The following is a 12,212-nucleotide window of genomic DNA, read 5'->3' on the forward strand; positions in this document are numbered from 1 at the left end:
TATAGATCCCTCGATCTCCTGGAAAAAAACAAATGGGGCGAGGTTCACTCACTGGGCTCTGCTGCTCTTCTCAGGGACCATGTACGAGTGGTTCTTAAATTGGGCGTGAGGACGGGTTGCCATTATTTGTCCTGTTCATTGTTCTATATTTTGTCTAATCAGTCTGACCATGCATGCACAATGAATAGGGACGTTCCTGCTGTTCTGCCCCATGGGCGGATTGCAAGAATTGGCAACCGTTCTCCAAGAAGCCCCCCCCCCCCCCCCCCCCCCCCCATGCAACCCCTGGTGGCTCACCAGGCACATTATCCGAAAAGTTCCTCAGCCCACAGACGAGACCATATGTTATCTTCTCTCCCACATAGCACTGGTGCTGCAGAGAAAGTTTTGTATCAGAGGAAACAAAGTTGTATTATAAGTAAAAATTGGATTAACTTCTTTTTAAACATCCACAGGTTTGAATGCACACAAACAGGCACTTGTTTTGTAGTGATGGTTCAGTTCAGGGTCTTCTGAGGACGTCGTGTCTGAGGTGTTCTGCGATATTGTGGCAACTCCGCCAAGAATCTGCTCACAGAGCTGTTGCCTGCTGCTTGGGCCTTTTGTGCCAGAGCCAAACCTTTAAAAGCCATTAGTCATTCTCAAGGATTATTCCCTTCCATCACCATCACACCCATTATTTCAGCAGCGCTTGTAAAATACTGTAAAGTACAGACCTGCATTTACTGTGTTAGCTACCTATGTGCCCCCGAGGCTGTGGACTGTGATTTGTGTAGGGGGACGGAAAATGCTGAACAATTGCATATATCGATATAGTTGAGTCATTTTAGATTTTTAGAACATTTAGTATCGGTCATGTAGTTTTATTTCTTTGATGGTGTCTGTGTTCTTTTGTCTGTTAATCTAATGGAAGGACAGAAATGGAAGGAGGGATCGATGGATGAGTTCAGCTCGAATTCACATCTTTACACAACAAATGTTTTTAACAGAAAACCTTGTATTCCACAAATCACACAAAAGCAGAGTTGCAAATGAACTGTCTAACAACAAAACACGCACAGAGACCTGTTCAATAACGCACAAAAACCTCGTCTGTGAAAACAATGAAACACTTTCTGTGCTGCACTTGAGTTGTCAGCTGCTCAGACAGTGTTTATCCATCCTCTCCTCAGGGCCCAGCTCACCACTCAAAAGAACACGTCTGACGTGACGTGACAGCTCCAATACAGCCCGGTTGGAGCGAGGAACAAAGACCTGGTTCTGGTTGTAGTCTCAGTAAATATAATAAAGCGAATGGACGTGTCTGGCACCTTTTGTTTCAGTCTAGCTGTCAGTCTGTCTCCTTCCACTGGCTCGATGCCCTCTACCTGTTGTAAGTCAACTTTTACAGGCATCTCCTTCCTCCTTTTGTTTTTGTAGCTTCCCTCGTACTGTCTCTCCCTTGGTCTGTGTTTGTTGATTCTCCCTTAAAAAAAAAGTAGCCTTTCAATTTAATATTTTTCTCTCTGAGCTGGCAGCCTGCAGGGCCTCGTCATTTAGTCTAATTGATTCTCTTAATTGTCTCAGGAAGACCAAAAAGTTCCTGCCTCTTTCCTCCCCGTCTGTCTTTCAGCATGTTAATCATGCCCGATTCTGCCTGATGTTCACGAGCGGTGAGTGAAAACCCCTCGGACGTACATTTTAATTCACGTCTGGACCCGGAGACACGTCGAGCAGATGTGAAATCCATTTTGAACAGAAAATAAACTGGGATGCTATAAAAAAAAAACAGATTTTCCGGGTACGAGCTGCCCAGGAGATGTTGATAATGAAGTAATGATTAGTGGAGTCCTCGCTAACCAATCACAGCCCGTGAATTAGCACCATTATTTTCCCATCATCCTGTGCGGAGGACCTGCCGTCCATGTCTTCCATGTCCGTCCCGTTCCATCCCTCTCATCAGCCGGCTGGAGCGGGAAGCCAATCAGGCAGAGTCCTGGTCCAAGCCAGGCCTGCGTGCACACACTCACATGTACTGGAGACACATTAATGTACATTCAAGACTTTACATGCAGAAAATCAGAGTCATTCACAAACACAATCAAACCAACATGCACCCCCCCCCCCCCCCCCCCCCCCCCACGAGGCCTGGGCCCAGGAGTCCTCTCAGCGCCTGTGATTGTCATTCCCAGTTGGCTGTATGACTTTGATAGGGATAACACAATCATCACTTAGGGTTCTACTGCATATTTTCTCTCTTTCTGACGATTCTCACTGACTTTGACTCATTGTGGATGATGACACATCCTCACCCTCTCCAAATCTCAGAAAGAGTAGTTTTTGGACTATATAGTTTCTGGAGTTGAAATCTTTCCTTATTCCTCCTGAGAAACGTGAGGACCAGTGAGGCGTCCCTACAGCTGCCTTCAGGCTCTTTCTCCAGAGGAGGTGCATGTGTGAAAGCCCATGTCAGAAATAATACATAATATTTATTAAATTAAGAAATAAAATAATAGCATAAAGTCCAAAGAATCCAATGTGAGAACAGGATTGACTTACGGTCCACAGCCGGCCCCACCTCTGTGTCGGTGTCACCTCCTTCCTGTGTGTGCTGCACCCGGCTGCTCCACCTCTCGCCTGAATGATGCAGAGGATTTGTTGTTGTTGTGAACGCAGCAAATCCCTGTGCAGAGAACCTGCCCCTGGAAATGTGCATGTGTGAAAGGCAAACTGATAAAGTTTGGAGAATTGGATCCGGACTTTATCTGCAGGTCATGTCTGAAAACGGCTTATGTCTGCGTTTGTGGGTTTATACAGGATTGAATAATGATTTTGCGTGATGGTGTTTTCCTTGGCGCAGGTTTTACCATCCTCCCTGAAAGCAGTTTGCTCGGCGCAGCAGATTTTTGTCCTGATTCTGATACACACAGAAAAAAAATTAACCCACTTCAGTGAATTTGTACTTGTTACATAAGTTCTCTGAGTCTGTGTGTGTGTTCATAGTTTCCCACCTGTGATGCTTTCCACAAGTTTTAGTTTGTTGCCCAACCGACACCTGACATGAACACACACACACACAGCAGGAGGTGTTGTCAAGGATTTCAACACACACACACACACAAACCAGCGCACGTTAACATGCACAAACCAGCACAGATCAAGTGGTTTGGTGTTGGTTCTCGCGATGCGCTCAGAGGTGTTGGGTGTTTGTGGAGCTGCGCCACACCTCCTGTCATCTTCCCGCAGTATCACCAGCGCCAGGCTCTTTCATGTCTGCTCGACTGGTAATGAGAGCTGATAGAAAGAGGTGAGATTCTCCCATCAGTCCTCCCAGTGCACACGGGGGGGGGAGGGAAACAGACTCTGCAGAGACAAAGCCACTGGGTGTACGTTTCCGCACCAGCGTGTGTGCGAGCTGAAGTGTGTGTGTGTGTGTGTGCACGGTGCAGATTGTGACACTTGTACCCCACAGAGACGTCTCCTGATCACATTAAACTTCTCCTGACACTTCAGCTGAACTTTCGGTGTCTTTATCGGTGATCTCTCTACCGCCCCACGTCCTCCTCCCTCTCTCATTCCGCATCCTCACACTCACCAGCTGACATCGACGTCTGTTCGTGTTTCTTCCTCCACTTCCTCTTTGCATCAATCCAAGTTAAACGCTGAGCCATCTGTTAATCCAACCATCCAACGATGTTGCACCCGATTTTAAATTTTCCTGTTTTCTTCATCTGACCCAGTCTGTCACTCTCAGCTGGGGCCACTGGGATGGCTGCTCAGAATTACCCCATGTCCTGAACGGCAGCCATCCGCAAACAAAACAAGCAGCAGGGTGCAGAGAAGTGGGAAAGGGATGAATGGAGAGCCTCAGATATGGACACTCAGCAGGAGAGCCAGGATGGACATGTTAGAGGGAAAGTGACACACATGGTGCACGGAGACGAGAGGGAAAAAGATGAAGGGGACATCCAGATAAATGGCAGAGAGCATCGAGAGACTATCAGGGCTCGAGCTCCGTCTGGCATAGGCTTGTGTGACTGCGGCCTCCTCTCCCATGTTCTTTCAAGTGGGGAGTAGAAAGGCCTTCATTTAGCTGCCATCCCATTTGAAGTGTGCTCTCATTAAAGGTGACCCCCATCACACCCTCCTGATCGTGAGGCACAGTGCAGGGACAGTGTTTAGATCCTTGACACGCGGCAGCGGACGGCCCAGCAGGACGTGGGAAGCAGTGACCGCGCTGTGTGTTTGTGTGGGCGCAGTTGTCAGGATGTGGAGAGTGACACAGTGTTGAGGTGTTTGGTCCCACACGTAGTAAAAACACGACTATGACGATAAAGTGCCATTTAAATGGATAGCTCAGAGAGGAATGAAAATTCGCTCGTTATCGCCTAACCTCTATGTTGATGGAGGTTGTGCATCGTGTGGTTGTGTGTCGATAAGCCACGACATTCATGCAGCATGATAACAATGGACATTTAGCATGAAGACATTGTGTAAATGACCTTGTTTTGAGTCAAATTTGAAGTTGTCGCCATTTACGTCAATTGTTTTGCACCATTAACCACTATTCAGACTTTTAAATGTCAGTGATGAGTTATGATTTTCAGCTCCAGGAATAGACTGACTTGTTTCTGGGGATAAAAGCTAAAACACCTTTGTTGTTAAATGAGAAGATACATATCAGCATCATTCCTCTACAACAAATGTGTAGCTGCAGCAAACAGCCATTTAGCTCGGCATAAAGATTGGGGAAGGAAGAGGGAGCAGCTAGCTTGGCTCTCATATAACAACCCCCCCCACACACACACACACACACACACAAGTGCTCATTCACATTTTTTTAACTTGAGTTTTTCACACGGGTTAGATGTTCATTAGTCAGTTTACGAGATGCTACTCTGCAGATTGTGTTGCCTTTGAACAGAGCCAATCAAGTCACTCCCTCATTTTCAGTCTTGAGCTAATTGGCTCCAGCTCCATGTTCCCTGTGCCAGTCTTCTCATCGTACTCTCAGCTGGACGAGCCAGTTTCCAATGCAAACCACCTTTTTGAAGAAAACCACTTATTCGTGCAAAACTGTGCAGTTAATCAAGATGTTTGAGTTGCTGGACTTGTTTTGTGCTGTTAAGGACAAAACTCGATGAAGTTTGTCTACACATCAGATTGCTGGAAATTGTGGTTTTGTATTCAAGTCCCTCTCTCTAACGGTTTTCCCAGAACTGAAAACATCCACGAGATTTGTGTGGCTGTTTTTTGCTTTGCCGTGTGAATCTAACATGCTTTTGTTTTCCTTTGTGTTTCTTTCTCTAACCTGCCCCCCCCCCCCCCCCCCCCTGCTGTGCCGGTGAACCTGCGGATGCCGTTTGCTGCGACAGTCTCACGTGAGTTCATCTGTCCAAAAATAGTCTGGGTCAGATTATTGCAAACAGGATTGTTAGCGGACTCACTGAGCAGATCTCATCAGGAACAGTGAACAGTGTGATTGGCTCGACTCCAAAATAACAAAAAAAAGGAAACATCCACATTTAATTATGAAAAGATTATTCTTATATGCATTTAACTGCTCCACTCTCCTTATCTAGAAGTTATTCTATAAATTATAAAATTATGCATGAGTCGAACTTATAACTTATTCACTTATTAGGCCAACTGATGAAATCAAAGTCTCGTCTGGTATGAATTTGTAATTGTTAGCTGTCAGGGATCTGCAGCAGCGTTTAAGATGCACTAAGCCTCTTTTGCTCAAGTCTGTGTAAACAAAGTTTGATTTCTCGTTTAAAAAAAAAAAAGGATTAGCAAAATAAGTAATTCTTTGCTTCGGAAAGTCGGCTGAGTCAGAATAAAATGGGAGAGACTTACAGTTGTTGATGTGTATGTGTGTGTTTGTGTGTGTCCGCAGGTGATTTTAAAACAGATGTCAGGGAACCACATCTTCCGACTGACCGGCCCCGGTGCTGACCAGGATCCCAGAGGTCTCTTCATCATTGACATCGACACAGGAGATGTGTCAGTCAGCCGCTCACTAGACCGGGAGGCCATCGACTCGTACCAGGTGTGTGTCTGTGTCGTCTTTGTCAGATCTGACTCTTATTGTGTTATTGTTTTCTTTCTCTCCGTCAACCTCGACATTATTCCTGAGTATTTGACACATTCATTGTTTTCCTTGTTAATTCCAGTGCTTGTTTATGAACCTTTTCAACTCGATCAAGTTATTCATGAAAACCAGTCGCTCAAACTAAAAAGACTTTCATCACTTTCTTTTGAATTCAGTGTGAGTTCTGCACACTGGAAAATGAAGTAATACAGTTTGTGGAAAGTTTATATTTGTCAGCGTTATTTGGGAAAATATGTTTTTTCAAGGTTGAATTGATGCTATGGTTAGAAATTGATGGTTTATATTATAATAATTAATAAAATGGGAGTCTGTCTGAGATGCCCTCTGGGCTTCGTGCCCTCGGGGTTGTCTCCCTTATGGAAGCATTTCCTCCTACCATAAAAAGGAAGAGAGAAGCAGTGAAAATCTTCTTTTTAATTCCGTCTCTTGATCTCATCCTGTGCTCTGAAACCAGACGTGAGTGAGGGCGTTCGGCTGGGTGCAAGCTGTTGATAAGCTAACTGGCTTTTGTAAAAACTCAGAAATAATTTACTCTGTAAATACCAACAGATGTGAGAGGAGGCAGGAGCGGAACAGTAAGAAATAGGCTGCGAGACGGAAACTCACAAACACCAAATATCCTTTGTCTTTCTTCCTCTCCGGAATGAGTGCTGAATATTACATGCCTGATTTAGGTTGTTTACAGGTACGTTTGACACTCAACAATTGAGCATCCCCGCATCCCACGAATAACTGGCTAACAGAGGCAGTCAGTCAGAAAAACACATATAACACCCCCAAGTTATCATCCAATAGAGGAGTAGTGTGTTAGTACACTGACGTACAGTGTGTGGACACCACACTGTGCTGGAAACACTGTGAAGATCAGGGTGTTGAAACATGTCGGAAAAGCAAACGCTAATTTAATCTGTACAACAATTCAGTGAACCAGGTATGAGGCAGGAGCATGAGCTAAACAAGGTCAATCTATGTGAAGTAAATCTTCTTTAAGCCAGAGAGTGAAGTCAGTAAAGCCAACAAGACCATTGGTTAAACCCTTCTCTTGAGCCGTCATTATCCAATCAATGTTTGGCAAAGAGTTTGAATAGGACTAGAGGGCCTAGAGGTTGTTAAAGGTTGTTTAACAGTTTTGTTAGTTTGAGAAATGGGTTGACATTTGTGTGTATTTGCTCTTCTTTATTCTGCGAGCTGGTAGAGTGTTTGGGTACCTTGCAATGAATGTCATCTTTTGGGCCTCTAACCATAAAGGTAGGCTCGAGCTGGAGCGACAGATTCTTTGACTGGTTGGGTGTGTACCAGTTTTCCCTGGAGCCTCTCCAGTTGTCTCCTCTTTGGTAGCTCTCAGAGATCTGGAGATGAGTCCTGAGTTGGTCCTGTGTCAGGTACAGTGGCAGGGTCGATGAATGCCTGAGCGTTGAGGACATTGACCTCTCCTTCCTGTTCCAGATACAGTGGGGTGGGTAACCTAGGGAGCTGGAACTAAATCTGACAAGAGATGTGAGTCAGGGTCGTTAGGGACTAAAAGTGAATCTCTCCCACACAAGACACTACCTACTCCTCCAAGGGCAACTTCACCACCAGCAGCTCCATGAGAAGTCACACCTTCTGACATTTTGACAGGCGGTCACCTCCACCACAAACTGCCTGGAGGGATCAGGGAGAGTAGAACAGGGGCAGAGATCCATCAGTGCTTTAGCTCTTGAAGCGCTGCCTCTGCAGGGTGAGACCAGGACAAGAGGTACTCGTCTGTAGAAGTTGGAAAATCATAGGAAATGCTGAAGTGGTTTTAGGGAAATGGGTAGAGGCCATTCTGCCAGCATGTACCCCAAATGCTGTAGTAGGGAAAGACATCAAGGTTGACAAAGCATATCTGAGTAATTGGTCACTTGGAAGACGGTAGCGCTGTTAGCCTACATTTGACTGGTTAGCATTGAGATGGTCATGAGCAAACTGTACATTTCATGCCTCTTTCATGTACTTGGACGAATTCAAGGGAGATACTTCATCCACTCTTGTAAGCAGGGCTATGATATTATATAAAACAAATCTAACAGCATAGAGAGTCCTATACGAGCACACGCTGACAAAGCAACTGCACTTATCTACTCGTTTTTGCTTATATCCCTCAGTGCTGTGACAGCACAGTTTTTTTGGGGGGGGGTCCTTTGTGGCCAAAAGTTGTGGAACTTTGGGAAAGACGAAGTAAAAATATGGAAAAGAGGCGAGTGAAGATGAGAGAGGAGCAGAGAATGAAAGACCGGGGACCCTCTCCATAAAGATTTTACTGTGTTCAGAATGGAAAAAGTTTTGTTCAGCACAGATATTTAACGACACAATGACTGAGCTGAATCCAAAGTGTCTGGAAGTGGAGAAATGAGGATGAAAAAATAAAAAAAGATAAAATAGAAGCTTGAAATGTAAAAAATGAAGGGCCCCTCAATACCAGGATATTCTTAAAGATTTTAATGTGACGATTTTAGATTGTTGTTGAATTATAACCGAGTTCATCCCCTGATAGAGGCTTTACTTTACAACAGAATATCACCCAAACACGATTTATCAACACACACACAACACACACACACACACACACACACACGGGTCGCATTTCCACCCTGAGATAAAGGTGATTTATTAGCCAGCTACAGATTTTATTATTACCAAGTGCATTACCCGTCCAAAACTGATTCAACTTTGAATCTCTTATCTTCCGTTATTTATTTGCCTCCACGGGGCAAATGCTTCTGAACCATATTCACCCCTGTCTTTGAACAATTTGTCTCTCGTCTCTCGTTGCTCCTTTTTGTTGCTTCTGATACCGGAGGAGATAATGCAGGAGTTTCCTTTCGTTTGAATAAGCTAATGTAAAGAAATAACTGTCCAGGACCTGCTGCTTTGCTAGCTTCATTATTGGACATCACAGAGATGATGGGAAACATGATGGTTTAGATCGACATGGAAAAAGACGGTCTGTCTGTCTGAGAGGTAACCGTGCTGCAAGCGCTTTAAGAGATTCGTTAAATTCAACTTGTATACAAGCTGAACACATTGCACCACGCAGATCACTTCAAAACAACATTTTGTCATTAACTAGAATGTGTTATGGATCTAAGCTTCAACCAAACCAAATGCATTTTACTTGATTATGAATCTGACTGCCAGCCCGAGATTGAAATTAGAGGATAAGACTGCTTCTCCCAAAAAAAACAGCCTTCACAGTGTGATCATAAAAGCTCTGAGACCTAATTGAAGGCTTCGGTCAGTAGCTAAATAATTCCATCACTGTGGTGGAAATAAACACAAAAAGCAATCTGATATGCCACTGCTGTAATGGGATGGAGAAAATTAGCTTTAACCATTAATTATATCCTTCGATGTGTGTGGGGCCACCACTAATGATCATTATCATTTGTACCCTGATAGTTGTAATCCCCGAAGGCCTACACACACACACAGATACACACACAGACACACACACACACACACACACACACAGACACACACACACACATGCCGTGCACACAGGCATCACATTGTCGTATCACTTTTCTTCCCGGGCTCATTGTCCTGTTCCCATCAACAGGACATGCCCGACATCTTGCTCTGTCTCCTCTTATCATAAGGAGATAGTACGTCTGTGTGTCTCCGTCATAACTCAGAACAAGATCTCCTATCAAATGCACCTTCACCTCTTTTTCTATCCGCGGCCCAACACTGAGTGCCGAGTGGAGACTGAATCTCTTTTTACAGTGCCTAGTGGTCCTGGCAGCCTGTCCCAGTCACATTAATTAAGGGCGTCCCTTTTCCCCGCTGTAGCTAATGGCTCGTGTGGGTATGAGACATGAAATATTCAGGGCTAGATTAAAATGATCATTACTCTGAAGGCGTTTTATTGGCAGAGTGAGAGAGGAAAGCTCAGGTTCTCTCACTCGTATATGACAAAGTCCTCTTTCTGATAGATGTGTCAATTAAAAGCTGTTATCAATATTTTAATATTAGCATTAATTCACATGACCACTCGTGTCTTAAGGCTGTTGCTTGTGATAATGAACACGCGGATATTTACTCTGCTGCCTCTCAGCCTAATGAAGTGATTCATTTTGGTTATTCAGCTCAGAACTGCTGTTTTTGTTTTGTTCATATTTGATCCTTTTCTCACTTGTCCTCGTTTTCAGTCGAGTAGGCTCTTAAAGCAACAAAGCACACCAATCTGCCTTAAGTATCAAATATTGAATTAAATATCTGGCTTTTCAACTACATCATGATAGAGACCATGGACTGAACATAAATATGAAGGTTGTGTGTCCACTTCCATCTGTTGTAGAAAAAATGTATATCTTGGCTGTAGATGCCGCCATCTTGAGTTTATGATGTCATCTGGAGTACTGAGGTCCCACTGCTTGTCGACCAATCTCAACGTAGTTAGTGTCAGTGTTATAAGAGCTAACTTAAGTAATAGAAGCGTTTTTGTACTTTTTTAGTTTGGTCCCTCTGCCAACATGGAGGAGGCAGTTGTGTCCCATACTGCAGGCAGCCACTAGGGGGTGATCTAAGTGGAGAACTAATGCTGATATTCTTAAATCAGGTCACAAGAAATAACTCCAAATAAACACTAGACTTCCTCCTTCTCTGCTGGGTGTCTAAATATGTTCACAATAACAATTTTACAAGTCACCTTTTGGATATTGTGTTTAAGGTTTGTTTTTCCAACATCCAAGTAGTAAAAATAACTGTTATTTTTCTACAATACCTGACTGCTCTCCAGAAACACACTGTGTATGTGGACCATGTCGATTTCAGGGATGTTATTGAACGCCTCTATCGATTGGTCACACCGAGACACGAACAAAAGATGATTGTGATATAATCTCCCATTCACGATTTGTTTATGAAATAATATTTGAAGTCAAATGTCAGCAAATGTCAAGTTTATCATCCATCGAGAGAAATTACAGAACTACATTCCACAAACATTGGACATGGCTTTGGACGTAGGTTAGATCTTCTCTCATGGGAGTGAGGCTCCTCTGTGTGGTTGGTTGCTGGTCAATAAAGACGCTCTGCTGGTTGTCTGCCGGTGTCCCAGTGTATCGAGGACCGTCCTACATGCTATATGTGTGTCCTTGACCATATGCACCAATTCAGCAATGTATTGTTGTGCATAGAACTCAGGGTTTCCACCACTTCTTTCTTGCTGTCTTCTCCTCATGTCCTGCGTTGAGTTATAATAAATAGAATAGTTCCCAAGTGTCTTTAAAGAATCAATATTCCAGATTGTGCAGTAACCATTGTTGCACCATACAATCATAATCTGGTCCACCGACAAAAGATTAGACACAAAAATGAGATTCAATTTCAAGATAAAATGCAATGCTGCACAACAATCTATATAAAGGAAAATACAATAAAAAAAAATAGAAGCCAAATAAATAGAGTATCGACCATTCGTTTATCCACCCACAAAAAAAAAATCACTCAAAAGCTTTTCACAGTCGGCAATACTGATAGAAGCGGCTGTCATCCCCGATCATAACTAAGCATGTAATAATATGCATTTTTCAAAATTGCATGTTTGTGTGCATGTATCCGGAGCATGAAAATAACATGAATTGCTCTGTTTGTGAAAGATGTTCTGAGGGAGAGGCGTGTCGAGCCATTACTCCTGACACACAGAAAGATGACATCAATAATAATGCAATAAATAAATATAAGCAATATGCAGAGCTGATAAGGTGAAACTCCGTGACTTTGTTCAAGGTTGGCAGGTCTGCCTCCCTGTTTTATGGCGAGATGATGATTGATTGCTATTGGCAAAGGAAAAACTCCACTCTCTACAACACAAAGTCGTTGAACGTCAAAATAATATCAGCAGCCGCTGTGGAGAAATGAAATCGATAAATTCGAGCAGCTTGTTATCTAAACAGCAGAGCTCGGAGTTTTGGGAGGCGCAGCTGGAAACGTACAGATGCACACGACGCGGCCGCGAGGAGAAACTAAAACAAACTAAAGAAAACTTTGAAGAACACAATCGCACGAAAACAAAAGGAGCGCCGTCTCACTTCAACATAAGAACAGCGAGGGGTCAACGCGAGACAGATGGAGAGTGGGGAACGCTGAG

General features: G+C 43.8%; 1 protein-coding gene across 1 annotated transcript in view; it reads left to right on the plus strand.

The window, feature by feature from the left end:
* The window catches only part of cdh13 (cadherin 13, H-cadherin (heart)), a 286,701-nt gene that overhangs the window by 133,093 nt on the left and 141,396 nt on the right, over positions 1 to 12,212 (plus strand). The window contains exons 5-6 of the mRNA XM_053427086.1: positions 5,355 to 5,360; positions 5,879 to 6,031. Coding sequence (XP_053283061.1) covers positions 5,355 to 5,360; positions 5,879 to 6,031 — 159 coding nt within the window. The remainder of the gene's footprint in view (positions 1 to 5,354; positions 5,361 to 5,878; positions 6,032 to 12,212) is intronic.

The sequence above is a fragment of the Pleuronectes platessa genome, chromosome 7 (genome assembly GCF_947347685.1).
Source record: "Pleuronectes platessa chromosome 7, fPlePla1.1, whole genome shotgun sequence".
NCBI classification, from domain to species: domain Eukaryota; kingdom Metazoa; phylum Chordata; class Actinopteri; order Pleuronectiformes; family Pleuronectidae; genus Pleuronectes; species Pleuronectes platessa.